This window comes from Salmo trutta, unplaced genomic scaffold, assembly GCF_901001165.1.
Source record: "Salmo trutta unplaced genomic scaffold, fSalTru1.1, whole genome shotgun sequence".
Classification (NCBI taxonomy): domain Eukaryota; kingdom Metazoa; phylum Chordata; class Actinopteri; order Salmoniformes; family Salmonidae; genus Salmo; species Salmo trutta.
In genome coordinates this window covers 3,423-29,078 of record NW_021823029.1, presented here as the reverse complement: position 1 = coordinate 29,078, position 25,656 = coordinate 3,423, and the positions used below count along the sequence as shown (strand labels likewise).

Below are 25,656 nucleotides of genomic sequence, written 5' to 3'. Positions count from 1 at the left end.
TTCTACAACCACCTAAAAAGAAGCGATTCCCAAACCTTCCATAACAAAGCCATCACCTACAGAGAGATGAACCTGGAGAAGAGTCCCCTAAGCAAGCTGGTCCTGGGGCTCAGTTCACAAACACAAACAGACCCCACAGAGCCCCAGGACAGCAACACAATTAGACCCAACCAAATCATGAGAAAACAAAAAGATAATTAGTTGACACATTAGAAAGAATTAACAAAAAAAACAGAGCAAACTAGAATGCTATTTGGCCCTAAAAAGAGAGTACACAGTGGCAGAATACCTGACCACTGTGACTGACCCAAACTTAAGGAAAGCTTTGACTATGTACAGACTCAGTGAGCATAGCCTTGCTATTGAGAAAGGCCACCATAGGCAGACCTGGATCTCAAGAGAAGATAGGCTATGTGCCCACTGCCCACAAAATGAGGTGGAAACTGAGCTGCACTTCCGAACCTCCTGCCAAATGTATGACCATATTAGAGACACATATTTCCCTCAGATTACACAGATCCACAAAGAATTCGAAAACAAACCCAATTTTGATAAACTCCAAATTCCACAGTGTGACATCACAGCAGCAAGATTTGTGACCTGTTGCCACAAGAAAAGGGCAACCATTGAAGAAGAAACACCATTGTAAATACAACCCATATTTATGCTTATTTATTTTCCCTTGTGCACTTTAACCATTTGCACATTGTTACAACACTGTATATATACATAATATGACCTTTGTAATGTCTTTATTATTTTGAAACTTCTGTATGTGTAATGTTTACTGTTAATTTTTATTGTTTATTTCACTTTTGTATATTATCTACCTCACTTGCTTTGGCAATGTTAACACATGTTTCCCATGCCAATAAAGCCCCTGGAATTGAATTGAGAGAAGTTGAGACAGAATGACAGAGAGAGAAAGGGAGGAGAGAGAGAGAGAGAGAGAGAGAGAGAGAGAGAGAGAGAGAGAGAGAGAGAGTGGGAGAGGTTGACCTCAGATCATATCTATGCAGGATGAGTTAGCCTAGCTGAGCTTCATGAGTGTGTGACAGGCAGCCTGCCACAACGGTAACGTTCCAGCCCCTCAGTTAGCAGTGTGGCCTCCCCGGCCACCCCGGTTTCCCGAAAGCCCCGCTTACCTCCCCCAGAACGCTTCACTGGAGAGTCGAGAACCTGTCAGGCATTACTCGTGCAGTGTTCTCTCATCATCAAGCTGCAGGCCTCCTCCTTCCCGTTGGACCAGTCAAAGATAGCATACCTCATCACGCTGATGTCTGGGAGGGCTCTTGCCTGGGCTACGGCCATATGGGAACAACAGTCGACCATGCGCTTCAGTCTGGAGAAGTTCGTGGCGGAGGAGAAGAAGGTTTTTGATTCTCCATTGTCTGGGAGAGAGGCTGCCCGGAAGTTACTCCAGCTTTGACAAGACTTCCACAGTGTGGCAGGCTATGCGGTGGATTTCCACACGTTGGCAGCTGAGAGTGCCTGGAACCCAGAATCGCTTTTCGATACATTCCTGCAAGGACTATCGGAGGAGGTTAAGGACAAACTAGCAGCCAGGGAACTACCGACGGATCTCGACTCGCTCATTGCCTTTACCATCCGGATCGATGGGAGGCTATGGGGACATAGGAAGGAGAGGAGGTCCGATTCCACTCGTCCGCCAAAGGATTCCACCTCGCCTCCGAGGCATCCCGGAAGTCCACGACCTCTCCATTGTTGAGAGGACCCGAGGATACCCGAGTTCCCCACGAGAGTCTCCGAAGTCTGCCAAATCACCTCTTCCTCAGCCGATGCAACTAGGCAGAGCTAGGCTGTCCCCAGCCAAACGTCTACACCGGCTTCACATGAATAGTTGCCTGTATTGCGGGACTACTGGTAATTTCATGTCCTCCTGTCCACCAAAAGACCAGGCTCAACAGTAGGGGCGAGTACTCTGGTGGGCCATACGGATAACCTTTCCTCTCCCCTTACTCGCACCCCTTTCCATGCCATCCTGCTGTGGGGGAACCAGTCAAAATCTTTCCGGGTACTCATCAACTCTGGGGTTGATGAGAGTTTTATGGACCCTACCCTGGCATCTGAGCTGGGGATCCCTACTCAGCCCCTCTCCGTTCCCATGGATGTTAGAGCGCTGGATGGGCACTCTACAGGCCGGGTCACTCCCATCAACCTATGAGTGTCAGGGAACCACAGCGAGGCTATCCAATTCATGCAAATTAAGTCTCCTCAGGTTCCCGTGGTATTGGGATTCTCTTGGCTCCAGTGACACACTCCCCTTATTGGCTGTACTGCTGGTGCCATCATGGGCTGGAGCCCGTTCTGCCAAGCCCATTGCCTGTAGTCAGCGCAGCCTGCCCCGGGACGTCTTCGAGTGGGTTCGGAGGTTGCCCCGTACCCTCTGTATACATCCCACTTTTCCTAGGCCTACCCCTCTTCCCTGTCTCATCAACGGCCAATCAGCATACATGGTGAGGCGCCTCCTGAAGGTTCGACCGTGGGGCAGGGGTTTCCAGTACCTGGTTGACTGGGAGGGTTATGGCCCGGAGGAGAGGTGCTGTGTCCCCGCTAGGGACATCCTGGATCCATGCCTCATCGCTGAGTTCCAACGCCGGCACCCCGGTCAACCACATATGCGCCCGGGGGGGGGGGGGGGGGGGATACTGTCTCAGCCTGATCTGTTTCACCCCCCTCCAGGTGTCGTCCATCTTCTCCATTATCCCCAGTGTATTTATACCTGTGTTCTGTTTGTCTGTTGCCAGATCGTTGTCTGTTGCCAGCTTTCCTGGTTTTTGACCATTCTGCCTGCCCTGAGTCTGCCTGCCGTTCTGCACCTTGGCACACCACCCTGGATTACTTACCTCTGCCTGCCTTGACACTGAGCCTGCCTGCCGTTTGGTACCTTTCGGACTCTGCTCTGGACTACTGACCTCTACCTGCCCTTGACCTGTCATTTGCCTGCCCCCCTGTTTTTGTAATAAACTTTTGTTACTTCGAAATTGTCTGCATCTGGGTCTTCTCCTGAGCCTTGATAATGTGAGGTTTAAGCTCTGGCATGTCAATTTACACACTCACACTCACACTCTGAATGTGCTTGGCTGTTTAACATAGCAGTCTGTCTAGTATGACCAACAAATACATATCACACCATACTAGAGATTAACACCGGTAACCTGGATCCTGGGACTATCCCGGGACCACTCTTCACATTTTCCCATTTCTTTAAAATGACAAGACCCGGGAAATTATAATATCTTCCCCCAATGTGGCACTACTGCCATTCCACAAAATACACAACATTATCCAAACAGGTTGTCATGGAAGCCTTTAGCCTAGCGTATTAACTTCACACAAAGTTACCATAAATTCTAAGCAAAGCACACGCATAATGGACACTGCCGGACTGCACGCAAGACCTGAATGCAGTTTAGAGTTCTCATCAGAACTGAAAATTAGATCCCGGTCTGACCCAAGCCCAGTGAGTTGAAGCCCGAGCCCAGGCTTGGTCCATCATCACAGAAATTAAATGAGACAGATTTCTAGAAAACAGCAAGCTATATTGATATAAACTGGTGTTGAGAACAACGCAGCGGAGGCGGGCGGCAGCGTGAGGAGACGAGGAAACGGTCATTAGGCCTAGAAAAAGCGCAGAGAGGAAAACTCACTTTAGTGATAATCAACTGAATGTGGAAAAATATTGTAATAAAGTCGGCTAATGCAATTGAAGGCATGTATCAAATTTTTGCTTGTATTGAAACTCCCCAAATCATATCCAACCGTTATACTAATTTAAAGCAATGGTTGTGCGTGGTCACATAGATTAATTTCAGCACAGTTTTGATTGGGACAGAGCCATCGCACTGCTTGAGACAAGCCAGGGGCACAGCCGCGGGAAGTAGGGGTGCTGGGGGTGCCCTCCCCCTGTCGACAAAACATAATCATCAACTCGATTTTGACAAACAGGATATATTCTGTCATTCGTTGGAGGTTATCTAGCAAGCTTAGCAACTTTGGTAATTTGACTTTTGTTTGACTGCCAAAGGTTTTATTATTTGACAACGCTATAGCCTACTCGTGGTGCGCTCTGTGCATCGTGAGCGCACTCTGTGTTGAGATAGCCTATGCCTACTGCTGAAATGCGCTGAATTAAATGAGGAACATGATAATGCTCGGAATTTATGAATGGCCTGTTTCACAATTCACAACAACGTCATTGGCAACTCTATCATTACTGAACATCTGTTTCACTTGCTGTGAAATCTTTACATAGTGGCGCAGCCAAGCCGGCAATGTGGCGCAGCGTCAATCTTATTTGGGGAGAACCCTGGCATAGTGACCGTATCTTGGTTTTTAACTCTTCAAATGGGCACTTCCAATTTTTGCGGTATTTCCCAGAACTCTCTGGATACATTTTTATCGTATTGAAACTTGGTAGATTTTCAGGAAAATATTATTCCCTTCAACATACTGTCACGACACCGACGGATGGTGGCGCCCCTCCTCGCCCAGGCGGCGCTCGGCGGTCGTCGTCGCCGGCCTACTAGCTGGCATCAATCCTCTGTTTCACTTTCTGTTGGTTAGGAATAGGTTAGGCACGCACCTGTTTTAGTTGTTAGTGTGGGGGGGGGGGGGGGGTTGTGTTTTGCTAGGTAGGTTTGTGTTTTGTGTGTGATTGTTCTATGTCAGGACTGTGGTAGTTTGAGGAACGAGTGTTTTCTCTCTGCCTGTGTTTTTTGTTTGCCGCAGAGGGTTTTGTGGGCTGCGTCCCTGCTTAGTGTTTAAGCTGGGGTTTTTGAGCATTTCTTTGTTATGCGCCCTGCCCTACCGTGTTTGGACTTTGTGGATACTCATTAAAAGTGTGTTCACGGATTTTCTGTCTCCTGCGCTTGACTCTGCCTCTCCTGCTTCCTTGAGCCAACCTTGACACATACCTTGAAGTATCCATGGGCCTGGTTCCTCTGTCCGAGCCAGACGGTGGTGTCAGAGGGAATGTCCATAGACGGATTCTCTATCACCCTCTCATAGATCCTAGAGGACAAGAGGAATACAAGGCAATACTATACTGTTTATACACAGAACATACTGCAGGAGAGCATACTGTTTATACACAGAATATACTAGAGGATAGAATACTGTTTATACACAGAACATACTGCAGGAGAGCATACTGTTTATACACAGAATATACTGGAGGATAGAATACTGTTTATACACAGAACATACTGCAGGAGAGCATACTGTTTATACACAGAACATACTGGAGGATAGAATACTCTTTATACGCAGAACATAATGGAGAACTGAATACTGTTTATACACGGAACATACTGGAGGATAGAATACTGTTTATACACAGAACATACTGGAGGATAGAATACTCTTTATACGCAGAACATAATGGAGAACTGAATACTGTTTATACACGGAACATACTGGAGGATAGAATACTGTTTATACACAGAACATACTGGAGGATAGAATACTGTTTATACACAAAACATACTGGAGGATAGAATACTGTTTATACACAGAACATACTGGAGGATAGAATACTGTTTATACACAGAACATACTGGAGGATAGAATACTGTTTATACACAGAACATACTGGAGGATAGAATACTGTTTATACACAGAACATACTGGAGGATAGAATACTGTTTATACACAAAACATACTGGAGGATAGAATACTGTTTATACACAGAACATACTGGAGGATAGAATACTGTTTATACGCAGAACACACTGGAGGATAGAATACTGTTTATATGCAGAACATACTGGAGGATAGAATACTGTTAATACACAGAACACACTGGAGGATAGAATACTGTTTATATGCAGAACATACTGGAGGATAGAATACTGTTTATACACAGAACATACTGGAGGATAGCATACTGTTTATACACAGAACATACTGGAGGATAGAATACTATTTATATACAGAACATACTGGAGGATAGAATACTGTTTATACACAGAACATACTGGAGGATAGAATACTGTTTATACACAGAACACACTGGAGGATAGAATACTGTTTATACACAGAACATACTGGAGGATAGAATACTGTTTATATACAGAACATAATGGAGGATAGAATACTGTTTATACACAGAACATACTGGAGGATAGAATACTGTTAATACACAGAACATACTGGAGGATAGCATACTGTTTATACACAGAACATACTGGAGGATAGAATACTATTTATATACAGAACATACTGGAGGATAGAATACTGTTTATACACAAAACATACTGGAGGATAGAATACTGTTTATATACAGAACATACTGGAGGATAGAATACTGTTTATACACAGAACATACTGGAGGATAGAATACTGTTTACACACAGAACATAATTAACGATTACTCATTCAAATAGATGACACAATGTTTGTATTTTACATTCCATTAGGATAAATGTTTCCTGCTCTGCTTTAGGAGACACAACAGCAGTACTACCCAGGGCCGTAGTTCTTCACTCCCAGCCCTGCTCACAGCCTTCCACAATAACACCTGCTCCACCAGATCATCAGGACCTGGATGATTGGTTTATTAGCTGACTCAGGTGTTATAGTGCTGGGTTGGTACAACATCCGCTCACCATTGGCATCCCTAACGCTTCGAACACACCAACAGCGTCATTGTGCAAAATAATACGCAGCATCATCAGGATGTGTGTGCAACAAAAGTTCAACATTCACCTTCTGCTACCATTTCTGTCAAGCCGTCTACACATACAGTCCCTCCACGTTCGGTAAATCCAACATATGCACCACACAGAACACACTGCAAATGCCTCTGCAACGCTGTGCTGCAAGGCAAACGCAGCGTTTCACTGGAAATGAATGTCTTTGTGGTGTACCAACACGCAATGACGCTGTCGCTGTGTTCGAAGCGTAAAGCACTGGTACCCTAAAGGTATTCTCTCTCCCTCCATTCACGACAACCCTTACTGCTCTCTCTGTATCTCTCAATTCAAGTGCTTTATTGGCATGGGAAACATATGTTAACATTGCCAAAGCAAGTGAAGTACACTACCGTTCAAAAGTTTGGGGTCACTTAGAAACGTCCTTGTTTTTGAAAGAAAAGCTAATTTTTTGTCCATTAAAAAACATCAAATTGATCAGAAATATAGTGTAGACATTGTTAATGTTGTAAAGGACTATTGTAGCTGGAAATGGCTGATTTTGAATGGAATATCTACATAGGTGTACAGAGGCCAATCATCAGAAACCATCACTCCTGTGTTCCAATGGCACATTGTGTTAGCTAATCCAAGTTTATCATTTTAAAAGGCAAATTGATCGTTAGGACAAGTACATTAGAGTGTCTAGTTTGAGAACATAAGTCTCAACGTCAACAGTGAAGAGGCGACTCCGGGATGCTGGCCTTCTAGGCAGAGTTCCTCTGTCCAGTGTCTGTGTTCTTTTCCCCATCTTAATCTTTTCCAATCTGAGATATGGGTTTTTCTTTGCAACTCTGCCTAGAAGGCCAGCATCCTGGAGTCGCCTCTTCACTGTTGACGTTGAGACTGGTGTTTTGCAGGTACTATTTAATGAAGCTGCCAGTTGAGGACTTGTGAGGCGTCTGTTTCTCAAACTAGACACTCTAATGTACTTGTCCTCTTGCTCAGTTGTTCACCGGGGCCTCCCACTCCTCTTTCTATTCTGGTTAGAGCCAGTTTGCGCTGCTCTGTGAAGGGAGTAATACACAGTGTTGTATGAGATCTTCAGTTTCTTGGCAAATTCTCGCATGGAATAGCCTTCATTTCTCAGAACAAGAATAGACTGACTAGTTTCAGAAGAAAGTTCTTTGTTTCTAGACATTTTGAGCCTTTAATCGAACCCACAAATGCTCATGCTCCAGATACTCAACTAGTCTAAAGAAGGCCGGTTTTATATTTTATTGCTTCTTTAATCAGCACAAATGGAAAAGGGTTTTCTAATGATCAATTAGCCTTTTAAAATGATAAACTTGGATTAGCTAACACAACGTGCCATTGGAACACAGGAGTGATGGTTGCTGATGATGGGCCTCTGTACACCTATGTAGATATTCCATAAAAAATCAGCTGTTTCCAGCTACAATAGTCATTTACAACAACTACAATGTGTACATTGTATTTCTGATCAATTTGATGTTATTTTAATGGACTGTCACGGTTGTCGTCGGTTAATGAGGACCAAAACGCAGCAGGAATGTTGATGCTTATCTTGTGTATTTATTTACAAACTAAGTGAACACCAAAAACATCAAAACAAACAACGCCACAGTCTTGAAAGGCTCACTCACGCTAAACAAGAAACAATCTCCCACAAATGACAAACACACCCTCATATATGGGACTCTCAATCAAAGGCAAAAGGGAAAACACCTGCCTTCAATTGAGAATCCCAATCCCAATTAACCAACCATAGAAACACACTTACTAGACTACACATAGAAATACATAAACATAGACCATAACTCAAAACCTGGAAATAATAAATCAAACGCCCTCCTAACGAACACACCACCCTGAACCACATAAAACAAATACCCTCTGCCACGTCCTGACCAAACTAAAATGACAATTAACCCTTATACTGGCCAGGACGTGACATGGACAAAAAATTAGCTTTTCTTTCAAAAACAAGGACATTTCTAAGTGACCCCAAACTTTTTAACGGTAGTGTAAATAATAAACAAAAGTGAAATAAAGAATAAAAATGAACAGTAAACATTAACATTAAACTCTCTCTCCCTCTCCCCCTCCAGTGCCCACACTCACCTGTTACAGTCGACGTGCAGCACCACGTGGGAGACACTGAAGGCCACAGACAGCTTGTGCCAGTGGTCGTCTGCCAGGGAGTAGGGGAACACCTCAGTGTGTTGCCGCTGGTCCCTGGTACGGTAGTGGAGACAGATCTCATTACGCTGCCCACTGCTCTCCAACTCCAGATACCTGGATAACAGACACACAGTAAATACTCAATCTATTAGTATCTGTTAGAATGGCTGATGCCTGAGAGGTAACGGCTGTAGGTTTTTCCTTTTGGACATCGGTGTTGAGACTACTATGTTTCTGTGGTACAACATGTCATCATTCAGAGCACTAAAAAGTAGGACTGAAAAGCTGCAGGGAAAAAGCTGCAGACACATTCAAACAAGTAAATCAACAGTCATTGCATTGCTCTTAAAACTGCAGGGACTACAGTTGAAAACACTTCCAAGAAAGAATTCCTCAATTACAGAGGAGTTTACAGAGGAGTTTACAGAGGAGTTTACAGAGGAGATTACAGAGGAGTTTACAGAGGAGTTTACAGAGGAGATTACAGAGGAGTTTACGGAGGAGTTTACGGAGGAGTTTACGGAGGAGTTTATGGAGGAGTTTACAGAGGAGATTACAGAGGAGTTTATGGAGGAGTTTACAGAGGAGATTACAGAGGAGTTTACAGAGGAGTTTACAGAGGAGTTTACAGAGGAGTTTACAGAGGAGTTTACAGAGGAGATTACAGAGGAGTTTACGGAGGAGTTTACGGAGGAGTTTACGGAGGAGTTTACGGAGGAGTTTACGGAGGAGTTTATGGAGGAGTTTATGGAGGAGTTTACGGAGGAGTTTATGGAGGAGTTTACAGAGGAGATTACAGACGAGTAGTCATCTCTCTGATTAGAGCACCCAGCCAGAGTATTTATCTATCTGATTAGAACCATCAGCCAGAGTATTCATCTCTCTGATTAGAACACTCAGCCAGAGTATTCATCTCTCTGATTAGAACCCCCAGCCAGAGTATTTATCTATCTGATTAGAACCATCAGCCAGAGTATTCATCTCTCTGATTAGAACACTCAGCCAGAGTATTCATCTCTCTGATTAGAACCCCCAGCCAGAGTATTTATCTCTCTGATTAGAACCCCCAGCCAGAGTATTCATCTCTCTGATTAGAACCCCCAGCCAGAGTATTCATCTCTCTGATTAGAACCCCCAGCCCAGTCTGCTCTCAGCCTGGTCACTCTCTCTCTCTCTCCAGACTGCTAGAGCTAAAACTACACCTGCACCGACATTACAATCTACTGGGTTGGGTGGAAATGGCACCATAGACTCCAAATCTGATAGCACTCGGAGAGTTGGTGTGGGATAGACACACACACACACACACACACACACCCGACTATCCTCTCTCACACACTACTCTCCTCTGCAACTTCCTCATCGCTTGGTTTCATACACGATCCTATCACTGCAGCTGCTTTAATCCACATCTTAAACATCTTAAGTGTGTGTGTGTGTGTGTGTGTGTGTGTGTGTGTGTGTGTGTGTGTGTGTGTGTGTGTGTGTGTGTGTGTGTGTGTGTTTGGATGTGAGTTGCATGTACACTCCCTTTTCACTGTGCTTCCTTATTCCTTCTGCTTCCTTATCACATCAAACTAATCCAGCTACTGCAAGACAGTCCTACTAGGATTGAATGTCTGTCTGTCTGTCTGTCTGTCTGTCTCTGTCTGGCTGGCTGGCTGGCTGGCTGGCTGACACATTCATCTAGAGACTGGACTGAGTAAGGAATTCAAACTTGAGAGGAGAGTGTGTGTGTGTGTGTGTGTGTGTGTGTGTGTGTGTGTGTGTGTGTGTGTGTGTGTGTGTGTGTGTGTGTGTGTGTGTGTGTGTGTGTGTGTGTGTGTGTGTGTGTGTGTGTGTGTGTGTGTGTGTGTGTGTGTGTGTGTGTTTGGATGTGAGTTGCATGTACACTCCCTTTTCACTGTGCTTCCTTATTCCTTCTGCTTCCTTATCACATCAAACTAATCCAGCTACTGCAAGACAGTCCTACTAGGATTGTCTGTCTGTCTGTCTGTCTGTCTGTCTGTCTGTCTGTCTGTCTGTCTGTCTGTCTGTCTGTCTGTCTGTCTGTCTGTCTGTCTGTCTGTCTGTCTGTCTGTCTGTCTGTCTGTCTGTCTGTCTGTCTGTCTGTCTGTCTGTCTGTCTGTCTGTCTGGCTGGCTGGCTGGCTGGCTGGCTGGCTGGCTGGCTGGCTGGCTGGCTGGCTGGCTGGCTGGCTGACACATTCATCTAGAGACTGGACTGAGTAAGGAATTCAAACTTGAGAGGAGAGTGTGTGTGTGTGTGTGTGTGTGTGTGTGTGTGTGTGTGTGTGTGTGTGTGTGTGTGTGTGTGTGTGTGTGTGTGTGTGTGTGTGTGTGTGTGTGTGTGTGTGTGTGTGTGAATAAAGCACTGATCCATGAGATAAAGGAAGATGACAGGTTGACTGTGACCTTAGAGGCCATGTCATCGATACTGTGTCTGGGGGGAGAAAATGTCACAGGTCTTTCTCCAACACTGACTACAGACAATCAATCATTCGAGATACGCCTCTGTCTGTTTACCCATCTGCAGAAAGGAGTGGAAGTATGGAGGGATGGAGGGATGGAGGGTTGAAGGGATAGATTGAAGCCATTACATAAATGTTTGGAAGGAAAAATAATTAGATAGATAGATAGATAGATAGATAGATAGATGATAGATAGATAGAGTGATAGATAGAGTGATAGATAGAGTGATAGATAGAGTGATAGATAGAGTGATTGATTGACAGAGTGATAGAGTGATGGATGTCTGGATAAAGGGATAGATTGAAGCCATTACATAAGTGATTGGGAAGAAAGAGAGAACGATGTAGGGGCGGAGGGATAGAGGAATGGATGGATGGATGGATAAAGGGATAGATTGAAGCCATTACAAAAAGGACTGAGGAAAATCAGAAGGATAGAGGGATGGAATGCTTCAACTGAAGAAAGGACAAGCTGCTTTGCTTTGGTTCTCACAAAGGATTTATTTTCCATATTTAAGATTAAAGAAAATGAAAAAATCCATATAAAGCTGTCCTTGGAGGTCAGAACAATGAAAACGGGGCTAAATCATAATCTGACTGTTTAACCTAATATGGACTGTCTTCAAGACAACAACAGAGCCTTGGCAGTGAAGTGCTAACACTACTGTTCATATGACCCCATGAAACCCGTGCCCAAATCCCACACAATAAAAACAATGGCAGGCTGAACTTTATACAATGACACTTGGGAAATCTTGGCAGATGGTACACAGCCTGATCTGTATGACTACTGTAATTTCCGGACTATAAGCCGTAACTTTTTTCCCACGCTTTGAACCTCGCGGCTTAAACAATGACGCGGCTAATATCCCGCTTTCACATTTTTTTTTCTCCAAAAAAACACATTCTGTGACGTGCTCAGTTTTTTGGCGGCATGAAGCTTTCATTAGACCAATGAAATTGCCGAACGGGTTAAGGTCAAACAACTTTTTTGTTTACTGTTTAGATTAAATCGAGCTCTCTCAAACTTCCCATCATTCTGATTACGGGAGTCATTTTGTCACCCTGATTCCTGGGGGCACAACAAAGTATTTGCAGCCACTCGACATCAGTGTAAATCGTGCATTTAAGGTGGCGCTTCGTGTTCAGCGGGAGGCCTGGATGACAAGTGGGGAGAAATCCTTCACTAAAACGGGCCGCATGCGAAGAGCAACTTATGGTCAAGTCTGCCAGTGGGTCCAGACAGCGTGGAGTATTGTCAAAAAATCCACTACCATCAACGGGTTTCGAAAAGCTGGACTGCTACGTGTTGAAGAGGGCTCAGCGGGGGATTTTCCTCCGGATGAAAGTGACGAGAGCGACAATGAAAACGATCCAATATCGGATGAAGCAATTCTGAGGCTATTCAACTCCGACACCGAAGGAGATGGTTTCAGTGCACAGGAGGAGGAAGATAGTGACCAATGACTTTCTTGGTAGGCTACTGTTTACTGCTAATTTTGTATTTTTTGTTACAAGCCGTATTTCGATAAAGCCTATTTATTTTTGTTACAAGCCGTGTTTCGTTAAAGCCTATTTATTTTTGTTACAAGCCGTGTTTCGATAAAGCCTATTTATTTTTGTTACAAGCCATGTTTCGTTAAAGCCTATTTATTTTTGTTACAAGCCGTGTTTCGTTAATAAAGCCTATTTATTTTTGTTACAAGCCGTGTTTCGATAAAGCCTATTTATTTTTGTTACAAGCCGTGTTTCGTTAAAGCCTATTTATTTTTGTTACAAGCCGTGTTTTGTTAAAGCCTGTGTAAAGTTCATTTGTTTCAATGTACCGGTAGGCACCTGCAGCTTACAGACATGTGCGGCTTATTTATGGTCAAAATAATATATTTTTTCAAATTCAGTGGGTGCGGCTTATATTCAGGTGCGCTTAATAGTCCGGAAATTACGGTAGTTGGTGTAGGTCAGCATTGTACTGCCGTTACCCGAGGCCCGAACTTTTCAGGCTCTTGCCTCTTTATTACAGGATCCACATATGGAGTCCAGTGGTGGCTGGCGGGGGACTGGCTCATAGTAATGGCTGGAACGGAATTAATGGAATCGCATCAAACGCCTGTTTATTTCTACCATTCCATTCACCTCATTTCATCAATTTTTTATGAGCCATCCTCCCGTCACCAGCCTCCTCTGATGAAGTCCCCCTACTGTATGAAACAGCCAGTGTGCTAGCTTAGCATGTAGTGCTGCTTCCCTGAACCAGCCTCTGACTGGACTTCAACCAGGGTCCTCTATAGTGTCTCTGTCTGGACTTCAACCAGGGTCCTCTATAGTGTCTCTGTCTGGACATCAACCAGGGTCCTCTATAGTGTCTCTGTCTGGACTTCAACCTGGGTCCTCTATAATGTCTCTGTCTGGACTTCAACCAGGGCCCTTTATAATGTCTCTGACTGGACTTCAACCAGGGTCCTCTATAGTGTCTCTGTCTGGACTTCAACCAGGGTCCTCTATAGTGTCTCTGTCTGGACTTCAACCAGGGTCCTGTATAGTGTCTCTGACTGGACTTCAACCAGGGTCCTCTATAGTGTCTCTGTCTGGACTTCAACCAGGGTCCTCTATAGTGTCTCTGTCTGGACTTCAACCAGGGTCCTCTATAGTGTCTCTGTCTGGACATCAACCAGGGTCCTCTATAATGTCTCTGTCTGGACTTCAACCAGGGTCCTCTATAGTGTCTCTGACTGGACTTCAACCAGGGTCCTCTATAGTGTCTCTGACTGGACATCAACCAGGGTCCTCTATAGTGTCTCTGTCTGGACATCAACCAGGGTCCTCTATAATGTCTCTGTCTGGACTTCAACCAGGGTCCTCTATAGTGTCTCTGACTGGACTTCAACCAGGGTCCTCTATAGTGTCTCTGTCTGGACTTCAACCAGGGTCCTCTATAATGTCTCTGACTGGACTTCAACCAGGGTCCTCTATAGTGTCTCTGTCTGGACTTCAACCAGGGCCCTTTATAATGTCTCTGACTGGACTTCAACCAGGGTCCTCTATAATGTCTCTGTCTGGACTTCAACCAGGGTCCTCTATAATGTCTCTGACTGGACTTCAACCAGGGTCCTCTATAGTGTCTCTGTCTGGACTTCAACCAGGGTCCTCTATAGTGTCTCTGTCTGGACTTCAACCAGGGTCCTCTATAATGTCTCTGTCTGGACTTCAACCAGGGTCCTCTATAATGTCTCTGTCTGGACTTCAACCAGGGTCCTCTATAGTGTCTCTGTCTGGACTTCAACCAGGGTCCTCTATAATGTCTCTGTCTGGACTTCAACCAGGGTCCTCTATAATGTCTCTGACTGGACTTCAACCAGGGTCCTCTATAATGTCTCTGTCTGGACTTCAACCAGGGTCCTCTATAATGTCTCTGTCTGGACTTCAACCAGGGTCCTCTATAGTGTCTCTGTCTGGACTTCAACCAGGATCCTCTATAATGTCTCTGTCTGGACTTCAACCAGGGTCCTCTATAGTGTCTCTGTCTGGACTTCAACCAGGGTCCTCTATAGTGTTTCTGACTGGACTTCAACCAGGGTCCTCTATAGTGTCTCTGTCTGGACTTCAACCAGGGTCCTCTATAATGTCTCTGACTGGACATCAACCAGGGTCCTCTATAGTGTCTCTGTCTGGACATCAACCAGGGTCCTCTATAATGTCTCTGTCTGGACTTCAACCAGGGTCCTCTATAGTGTCTCTGACTGGACTTCAACCAGGGTCCTCTATAGTGTCTCTGTCTGGACTTCAACCAGGGTCCTCTATAATGTCTCTGACTGGACTTCAACCAGGGTCCTCTATAGTGTCTCTGTCTGGACTTCAACCAGGGTCCTCTATAATGTCTCTGACTGGACTTCAACCAGGGTCCTCTATAATGTCTCTGTCTGGACTTCAACCAGGGTCCTCTATAATGTCTCTGTCTGGACTTCAACCAGGGTCCTCTATAGTGTCTCTGTCTGGACTTCAACCAGGGTCCTCTATAATGTCTCTGTCTGGACTTCAACCAGGGTCCTCTATAGTGTCTCTGTCTGGACTTCAACCAGGGTCCTCTATAGTGTCTCTGACTGGACTTCAACCAGGGTCCTCTATAGTGTCTCTGTCTGGACTTCAACCAGGGTCCTCTATAGTGTCTCTGTCTGGACTTCAACCAGGGTCCTCTATAGTGTCTCTGACTGGACATCAACCAGGGTCCTCTATAATATCTCTGTCTGGACATCAACCAGGGTCCTCTATAGTGTCTCTGTCTGGACTTCAACCAGGGTCCTCTATAATGTCTCTGACTGGACATCAACCAGGGTCCTCTATAGTGTTTCTGTCTGGACATCAACCATGGTCCTCTATAATGTCTCTGTCTGGACATCAACCAGGGCCCTCTATAATATTTCTGTCTGGACTTCAACCAGGGTCCTCTATAGTGTCTCTGTCTGGACTTCAACCAGGGTCCTCTATAGTGTCTCTGTCTGGACTTCAACCAGGGTCCTCTATAGTGTCTCTGTCTGGACTTCAACCAGGGTCCTCTATAGTGTCTCTGTCTGGACTTCAACCAGGGTCCTCTATAATGTCTCTGTCTGGACTTCAACCAGGTCCCTATAGTGTCTCTGTCTGGACTTCAACCTGGGTCCTCTATAATGTCTCTGTCTGGACTTCAACCAGGGTCCTCTATAGTGTCTCTGTCTTGACTTCAACCAGGGTCCTCTATAGTGTCTCTGACTGGACTTCAACCAGGGTCCTCTATAGTGTCTCTGTCTGGACTTCAACCAGGGTCCTCTATAGTGACTCTGTCTGGACTTCAACCAGGGTCCTCTATAGTGTCTCTGACTGGACATCAACCAGGGTCCTCTATAATATCTCTGTCTGGACATCAACCAGGGTCCTCTATAGTGTCTCTGTCTGGACTTCAACCAGGGCCCTCTATAATGTCTCTGACTGGACTTCAACCAGGGTCCTCTATAGTGTCTCTGTCTGGACTTCAACCAGGGTCCTCTATAGTGTCTCTGTCTGGACTTCGACCAGGGTCCTCTATAATGTCTCTGTCTGGACTTCAACCAGGTCCCTATAGTGTCTCTGTCTGGACTTCAACCTGGGTCCTCTATAATGTCTCTGTCTGCACTTCAACCAGGGTCCTCTATAGTGTCTCTGTCTGGACTTCAACCAGGGTCCTCTATAGTGTCTCTGTCTGGACTTCAACCAGGGTCCTCTATAGTGTCTCTGTCTGGACTTCAACCAGGGTCCTCTATAGTGTCTCTGTCTGGACTTCAACCAGGGTCCTCTATAATGTCTCTGTCTGGACTTCAACCAGGTCCCTATAGTGTCTCTGTCTGGACTTCAACCTGGGTCCTCTATAATGTCTCTGTCTGGACTTCAACCAGGGTCCTCTATAGTGTCTCTGTCTGGACTTCAACCAGGGTCCTCTATAATGTCTCTGTCTGGACTTCAACCAGGTCCCTATAGTGTCTCTGTCTGGACTTCAACCTGGGTCCTCTATAATGTCTCTGTCTGCACTTCAACCAGGGTCCTCTATAGTGTCTCTGTCTGGACTTCAACCAGGGTCCTCTATAGTGTCTCTGTCTGGACTTCAACCAGGGTCCTCTATAGTGTCTCTGTCTGGACTTCAACCAGGGTCCTCTATAGTGTCTCTGTCTGGACTTCAACCAGGGTCCTCTATAATGTCTCTGTCTGGACTTCAACCAGGTCCCTATAGTGTCTCTGTCTGGACTTCAACCTGGGTCCTCTATAATGTCTCTGTCTGGACTTCAACCAGGGTCCTCTATAGTGTCTCTGTCTGGACTTCAACCAGGGTCCTCTATAGTGTCTCTGACTGGACTTCAACCAGGGTCCTCTATAGTGTCTCTGTCTGGACTTCAACCAGGGTCCTCTATAGTGACTCTGTCTGGACTTCAACCAGGGTCCTCTATAATGTCTCTGTCTGGACTTCAACCAGGGTCCTCTATAATGTCTCTGTCTGGACTTCAACCAGGGTCCTCTATAGTGTCTCTGTCTGGACTTCAACCAGGGTCCTCTATAATGTCTCTGTCTGGACTTCAACCAGGGTCCTCTATAGTGTCTCTGTCTGGACTTCAACCAGGGTCCTCTATAGTGTCTCTGACTGGACTTCAACCAGGGTCCTCTATAGTGTCTCTGTCTGGACTTCAACCAGGGTCCTCTATAGTGTCTCTGTCTGGACTTCAACCAGGGTCCTCTATAGTGTCTCTGACTGGACATCAACCAGGGTCCTCTATAATATCTCTGTCTGGACATCAACCAGGGTCCTCTATAGTGTCTCTGTCTGGACTTCAACCAGGGTCCTCTATAATGTCTCTGACTGGACATCAACCAGGGTCCTCTATAGTGTTTCTGTCTGGACATCAACCATGGTCCTCTATAATGTCTCTGTCTGGACATCAACCAGGGCCCTCTATAATATTTCTGTCTGGACTTCAACCAGGGTCCTCTATAGTGTCTCTGTCTGGACTTCAACCAGGGTCCTCTATAGTGTCTCTGTCTGGACTTCAACCAGGGTCCTCTATAGTGTCTCTGTCTGGACTTCAACCAGGGTCCTCTATAGTGTCTCTGTCTGGACTTCAAACAGGGTCCTCTATAATGTCTCTGTCTGGACTTCAACCAGGTCCCTATAGTGTCTCTGTCTGGACTTCAACCTGGGTCCTCTATAATGTCTCTGTCTGGACTTCAACCAGGGTCCTCTATAGTGTCTCTGTCTGGACTTCAACCAGGGTCCTCTATAGTGTCTCTGACTGGACTTCAACCAGGGTCCTCTATAGTGTCTCTGTCTGGACTTCAACCAGGGTCCTCTATAGTGACTCTGTCTGGACTTCAACCAGGGTCCTCTATAGTGTCTCTGACTGGACATCAACCAGGGTCCTCTATAATATCTCTGTCTGGACATCAACCAGGGTCCTCTATAGTGTCTCTGTCTGGACTTCAACCAGGGCCCTCTATAATGTCTCTGACTGGACTTCAACCAGGGTCCTCTATAGTGTCTCTGTCTGGACTTCAACCAGGGTCCTCTATAGTGTCTCTGTCTGGACTTCAACCAGGGTCCTCTATAATGTCTCTGTCTGGACTTCAACCAGGTCCCTATAGTGTCTCTGTCTGGACTTCAACCTGGGTCCTCTATAATGTCTCTGTCTGCACTTCAACCAGGGTCCTCTATAGTGTCTCTGTCTGGACTTCAACCAGGGTCCTCTATAGTGTCTCTGTCTGGACTTCAACCAGGGTCCTCTATAGTGTCTCTGTCTGGACTTCAACCAGGGTCCTCTATAGTGTCTCTGTCTGGACTTCAACCAGGGTCCTCTATAATGTCTCTGTCTGGACTTCAACCAGGTCCCTATAGTGTCTCTGTCTGGACTTCAACCTGGGTCCTCTATAATGTCTCTGTCTGGACTTCAACCAGGGTCCTCTATAGTGTCTCTGTCTGGACTTCAACCAGGGTCCTCTATAGTGTCTCTGACTGGACTTCAACCAGGGTCCTCTATAGTGTCTCTGTCTGGACTTCAACCAGGGTCCTCTATAGTGACTCTGTCTGGACTTCAACCAGGGTCCTCTATAGTGTCTCTGACTGGACATCAACCAGGGTCCTCTATAATGTCTCTGTCTGGACTTCAACCAGGGTCTTCTATAGTGTCTCTGTCTGGACTTCAACCAGGGTCCTCTATAGTGTCTCTGACTGGACTTCAACCAGGGTCCTCTATAGTGTCTCTGTCTGGACTTCAACCAGGGTCCTCTATAGTGACTCTGTCTGGACTTCAACCAGGGTCCTCTATAGTGTCTCTGACTGGACATCAACCAGGGTCCTCTATAATATCTCTGTCTGGACATCAACCAGGGTCCTCTATAGTGTCTCTGTCTGGACTTCAACCAGGGCCCTCTATAATGTCTCTGACTGGACTTCAACCAGGGTCCTCTATAGTGTCTCTGTCTGGACTTCAACCAGGGTCCTCTATAGTATCTCTGTCTGGACTTCAACCAGGGTCCTGTATAGTGTCTCTGACTGGACTTCAACCAGGGTCCTCTATAGTGTCTCTGTCTGGACTTCAACCAGGGTCCTCTATAGTGTCTCTGTCTGGACTTCAACCAGGGTCCTCTATAGTGTCTCTGACTGGACTTCAACCAGGGTCTTCTATAGTGTCTCTGACTGGACATCAACCAGGGTCCTCTATAGTGTCTCTGTCTGGACATCAACCAGGGTCCTCTATAATGTCTCTGTCTGGACTTCAACCAGGGTCCTCTATAGTGTCTCTGACTGGACTTCAACCAGGGTCCTCTATAGTGTCTCTGTCTGGACTTCAACCAGGGTACTCTATAATGTCTCTGACTCGACTTCAACCAGGGTCCTCTATAGTGTCTCTGTCTGGACTTCAACCAAGGCCCTCTATAATGTCTCTGACTGGACTTCAACCAGGGTCCTCTATAATGTCTCTGTCTGGACTTCAACCAGGGTCCTCTATAATGTCTCTGACTGGACTTCAACCAGGGTCCTCTATAGTGTCTCTGTCTGGACTTCAACCAGGGTCCTCTATAGTGTCTCTGTCTGGACTTCAACCAGGGTCCTCTATAATGTCTCTGTCTGGACTTCAACCAGGGTCCTCTATAATGTCTCTGTCTGGACTTCAACCAGGGTCCTATATAGTGTCTCTGTCTGGACTTCAACCAGGGTCCTCTATAATGTCTCTGTCTGGACTTCAACCAGGGTCCTCTATAATGTCTCTGACTGGACTTCAACCAGGGTCCTCTATAATGTCTCTGTCTGGACTTCAACCAGGGTCCTCTATAATGTCTCTGTCTGGACTTCAACCAGGGTCCTCTATAGTGTCTCTGTCTGGACTTCAACCAGGGTCCTCTATAATGTCTCTGTCTGGACTTCAACCAGGGTCCTCTATAGTGTCTCTGTCTGGACTTCAACCAGGGTCCTCTATAATGTCTCTGACTGGACTTCAACCAGGGTCCTCTATAATGTCTCTGTCTGGACTTCAACCAGGGTCCTCTATAATGTCTCTGTCTGGACTTCAACCAGGGTCCTCTATAGTGTCTCTGTCTGGACTTCAACCAGGGTCCTCTATAATGTCTCTGTCTGGACTTCAACCAGGGTCCTCTAAAGTGTCTCTGTCTGGACTTCAACCAGGGTCCTCTTTAGTGTCTCTGACTGGACTTCAACCAGGGTCCTCTATAGTGTCTCTGTCTGGACTTCAACCAGGGTCCTCTATAGTGTCTCTGTCTGGACTTCAACCAGGGTCCTCTATAGTGTCTCTGACTGGACATCAACCAGGGTCCTCTATAATATCTCTGTCTGGACATCAACCAGGGTCCTCTATAGTGTCTCTGTCTGGACTTCAACCAGGGTCCTCTATAATGTCTCTGACTGGACATCAACCAGGGTCCTCTATAGTGTCTCTGTCTGGACATCAACCATGGTCCTCTATAATGTCTCTGTCTGGACATCAACCAGCGTCCTCTATAATATTTCTGTCTGGACTTCAACCAGGGTCCTCTATAGTGTCTCTGTCTGGACTTCAACCAGGGTCCTCTATAGTGTCTCTGTCTGGACTTCAACCAGGGTCCTCTATAGTGTCTCTGTCTGGACTTCAACCAGGGTCCTCTATAGTGTCTCTGTCTGGACTTCAACCAGGGTCCTCTATAATGTCTCTGTCTGGACTTCAACCAGGTCCCTATAGTGTCTCTGTCTGGACTTCAACCTGGGTCGTCTATAATGTCTCTGTCTGGACTTCAACCAGGGTCCTCTATAGTGTCTCTGTCTGGACTTCAACCAGGGTCCTCTATAGTGTCTCTGTCTGGAATTCAACCAGGGTCCTCTATAGTGTCTCTGTCTGGACTTCAACCAGGGTCCTCTATAATGTCTCTGTCTGGACTTCAACCAGGGTCCTCTATAGTGTCTCTGTCTGGACTTCAACCTGGGTCCTCTATAATGTCTCTGTCTGGACTTCAACCAGGGCCCTCTATAATGTCTCTGACTGGACTTCAACCAGGGTCCTCTATAGTGTCTCTGTCTGGACTTCAACCAGGGTCCTCTATAGTGTCTCTGACTGGACTTCAACCAGGGTCCTCTATAGTGTCTCTGACTGGACATCAACCAGGGTCCTCTATAGTGTCTCTGTCTGGACATCAACCAGGTTCCTCTATAATGTCTCTGTCTGGACTTCAACCAGGGTCCTCTATAGTGTCTCTGACTGGACTTCAACCAGGGTCCTCTATAGTGTCTCTGTCTGGACTTCAACCAGGGTCCTCTATAATGTCTCTGACTGGACTTCAACCAGGGTCCTCTATAGTGTCTCTGTCTGGACTTCAACCAGGGCCCTCTATAATGTCTCTGACTGGACATCAACCAGGGTCCTCTATAGTGTCTCTGTCTGGACTTCAACCAGGGCCCTCTATAGTGTCTCTGACTGGACTTCAACCAGGGTCCTCTATAATGTCTCTGTCTGGACTTCAACCAGGGTCCTCTATAATGTCTCTGACTGGACTTCAACCAGGGTCCTCTATAGTGTCTCTGTCTGGACTTCAACCAGGGTCCTCTATAATGTCTCTGACTGGACTTCAACCAGGGTCCTCTATAATGTCTCTGTCTGGACTTCAACCAGGGTCCTATATAATGTCTCTGTCTGGACTTCAACCAGGGTCCTCTATAGTGTCTCTGTCTGGACTTCAACCATGGTCCTCTATAATGTCTCTGTCTGGACTTCAACCAGGGTCCTCTATAGTGTCTCTGTCTGGACTTCAACCAGGGTCCTCTATAGTGTCTCTGTCTGGACTTCAACCAGGGTCCTCTATAGTGTCTCTGACTGGACATCAACCAGGGTCCTCTATATTATCTCTGTCTGGACATCAACCAGGGTCCTCTATAGTGTCTCTGTCTGGACTTCAACCAGGGTCCTCTATAATGTCTCTGACTGGACATCAACCAGGGTCCTCTATAGTGTCTCTGTCTGGACATCAACCAGGGTCCTCTATAGTGTCTCTGTCTGGACATCAACCAGGGTCCTCTATAATATTTCTGTCTGGACTTCAACCAGGGTCCTCTATAGTGTCTCTGTCTGGACTTCAACCAGGGTCCTCTATAGTGTCTCTGTCTGGACTTCAACCAGGGTCCTCTATAGTGTCTCTTTCTGGACTTCAACCAGGGTCCTCTATAGTGTCTCTGTCTGGACTTCAACCAGGGTCCTCTATAATGTCTCTGTCTGGACTTCAACCAGGTCCCTATAGTGTCTCTGTCTGGACTTCAACCTGGGTCCTCTATAATGTCTCTGTCTGGACATCAACCAGGGCCCTCTATAATGTCTCTGACTGGACTTCAACCAGGGTCCTCTATAGTGTCTCTGTCTGGACTTCAACCAGGGTCCTCTATAGTGTCTCTGTCTGGACTTCAACCAGGGTCCTGTATAGTGTCTCTGACTGGACTTCAACCAGGGTCCTCTATAGTGTCTCTGTCTGGACTTCAACCAGGGTCCTCTATAGTGTCTCTGTCTGGACTTCAACCAGGGTCCTCTATAGTGTCTCTGACTGGACTTCAACCAGGGTCCTCTATAGTGTCTCTGACTGGACATCAACCAGGGTCCTCTATAGTGTCTCTGTCTGGACATCAACCAGGGTCCTCTATAATGTCTCTTTCTGGACTTCAACCAGGGTCCTCTATTGTGTCTCTGACTGGACTTCAACCAGGTTCCTCTATAGTGTCTCTGTCTGGACTTCAACCAGGGTCCTCTATAATGTCTCTGACTGGACTTCAACCAGGGTCCTCTATAATGTCTCTGTCTGGACTTCAACCAGGGCCCTCTATAATGTCTCTGTCTGGACTTCAACCAGGGTCCTCTATAGTGTCTCTGTCTGGACTTCAACCAGGGTCCTCTATAGTGTCTCTTTCTGGACTTCAACCAGGGTCCTCTATAGTGTCTCTGTCTGGACTTCAACCAGGGTCCTCTATAATGTCTCTGTCTGGACTTCAACCAGGTCCCTATAGTGTCTCTGTCTGGACTTCAACCTGGGTCCTCTATAATGTCTCTGTCTGGACATCAACCAGGGCCCTCTATAATGTCTCTGACTGGACTTCAACCAGGGTCCTCTATAGTGTCTCTGTCTGGACTTCAACCAGGGTCCTCTATAGTGTCTCTGTCTGGACTTCAAACCAGGGTCCTGTATAGTGTCTCTGACTGGACTTCAACCAGGGTCCTCTATAGTGTCTCTGTCTGGACTTCAACCAGGGTCCTCTATAGTGTCTCTGTCTGGACTTCAACCAGGGTCCTCTATAGTGTCTCTGTCTGGACATCAACCAGGGTCTTCTATAATGTCTCTGTCTGGACTTCAACCAGGGTCCTCTATAGTGTCTCTGACTGGACATCAACCAGGGTCCTCTATAGTGTCTCTGTCTGGACATCAACCAGGGTCCTCTATAATGTCTCTGTCTGGACTTCAACTAGGGTCCTCTATAGTGTCTCTGACTGGACTTCAACCAGGGTCCTCTATAGTGTCTCTGTCTGGACTTCAACCAGGGTCCTCTATAATGTCTCTGACTGGACTTCAACCAGGGTCCTCTATAATGTCTCTGACTGGACTTCAACCAGGGTCCTCTATAATGTCTCTGTCTGGACTTCAACCAGGGTCCTCTAAAATGTCTCTGACTGGACTTCAACCAGGGTCCTCTATAGTGTCTCTGTCTGGACTTCAACCATGGTCCTCTATAATGTCTCTGTCTGGACTTCAACCAGGGTCCTCTATAATGTCTCTGACTGGACTTCAACCAGGGTCCTCTATAATGTCTCTGTCTGGACTTCATCCAGGGTCCTCTAAAATGTCTCTGACTGGACTTCAACCAGGGTCCTCTATAGTGTCTCTGTCTGGACTTCAACCATGGTCCTCTATAATGTCTCTGTCTGGACTTCAACCAGGGTCCTCTATAATGTCTCTGTCTGGACTTCAACCAGGGTCCTCTATAGTGTCTCTGTCTGGACTTCAACCAGGGTCCTCTATAATGTCTCTGACTGGACTTCAACCAGGGTCCTCTATAATGTCTCTGACTGGACATCAACCAGGGTCCTCTATAATGTCTCTGACTGGACTTCAACCAGGGTCCTCTATAATGTCTCTGTCTGGACTTCAACCAGGGTCCTCTACCTCGCAAATACAAGTGTCCGCCCGCTTGACAAGGTAAGACCAGATTGAGCTATAGAAAATGATTCAATTCAATAGCACCATTGGCAACATATCAAGATAGCTGTGGAGTGAGTTTATGGCTGTTCTTACCTCCATTACATAATAGCACACAAATGGTTTCTAAGTCAAGATGTGTGTCGTATCTGTGTTCTGCATGGTGTATGAAGAGGACTGTGTCTTTCCTGTGCTCTGCATGGTGTATGAAGAGGACTGTGTCTTACCTGTGCTCTGCATAGTGTATGGAGAGCAGGACTCCAGAGTTGAGTCTCTCCTGCTTCAGAGTTGCCAGCACAGTGAACTCTGTCTTGTCTCTCAGCTTCTGGAGCATCACCTCTGCAACATCCTCCTTCACCCTCACGTTCCTCCATGAGTCTGAGGAGAGAGAGAGAGAGAGAGAGAGAGAGAGAGAGAGAGAGAGAGAGAGAGAGAGAGAGAAAGCAGAGAGAGAGAAAGCAGAGAGAGAAAGCAGAGCGAGAGAGAAAGCAGAGAGAGAGAAAGCAAAGATTAAGCAGACAGAGAGAGAGCAGAGAGAAAGCAGAGAGAGCGAGAGAGAGAGAGAGAGAGAGAGAGAGAGAGAGAGAGAGAGAGAGCGAGCAGAGAGAGAGAGAGAGAGAGAGAGACAGAGCAGAGCAGAGAGAAAGCAGAGAGAGAGAGAAAGCAGAGAGAGAGAAAGCAGAGAGAGAGAAAGCAGAGAGAGAGAGAAAGCAGAGAGAGAAAGCAGAGAGAGAGAAAGCAGAGAGAGAAAGCAGAGAGAGAGAGAGATAAAAGGCAGAGAGAGAGAGAAAGCAGAGAGAGATAAAGCAGAGAGAGACAAAGATCTCTGAATCTTAGTGGTGTTGGCCACAATTTAATATCAAGCGCTGTAGTTCAAACAGGTGCTAATATTAGAGTTGATCTATAAATGCAACAACTGTGGGTACTGGAGGAGAGAATTAGGACACACTGCATTATGTAATACAGGTTATCCAACAAAATATAGTACCAGTCAAAAGTTTGGACAAGTCTACTCATTCAAGGGTTTTTCTTTATTTTTTACTATTTTCTACAATGTAGAATAATAGTGAAGACATCAAAACAATGAAATAACACATATGGAATCATGTATTAACCAAAAAAG

At 46.1% G+C, this 25,656-nt stretch overlaps 1 protein-coding gene across 1 annotated transcript in view; it reads right to left on the bottom strand.

The window, feature by feature from the left end:
- Nucleotides 1-24,919, bottom strand: part of LOC115188262 (protein NEL) — a gene marked incomplete at its 3' end in the record, with an annotated part of 59,124 nt that extends 34,205 nt beyond the window's left edge. Inside the window, 3 exon segments of the mRNA XM_029747110.1 lie at nucleotides 4,938-5,034; nucleotides 8,799-8,972; nucleotides 24,761-24,919. Coding sequence (XP_029602970.1) covers nucleotides 4,938-5,034; nucleotides 8,799-8,972; nucleotides 24,761-24,867 — 378 coding nt within the window.
- Between the last annotated feature and the right edge of the window lie 737 nt (nucleotides 24,920-25,656).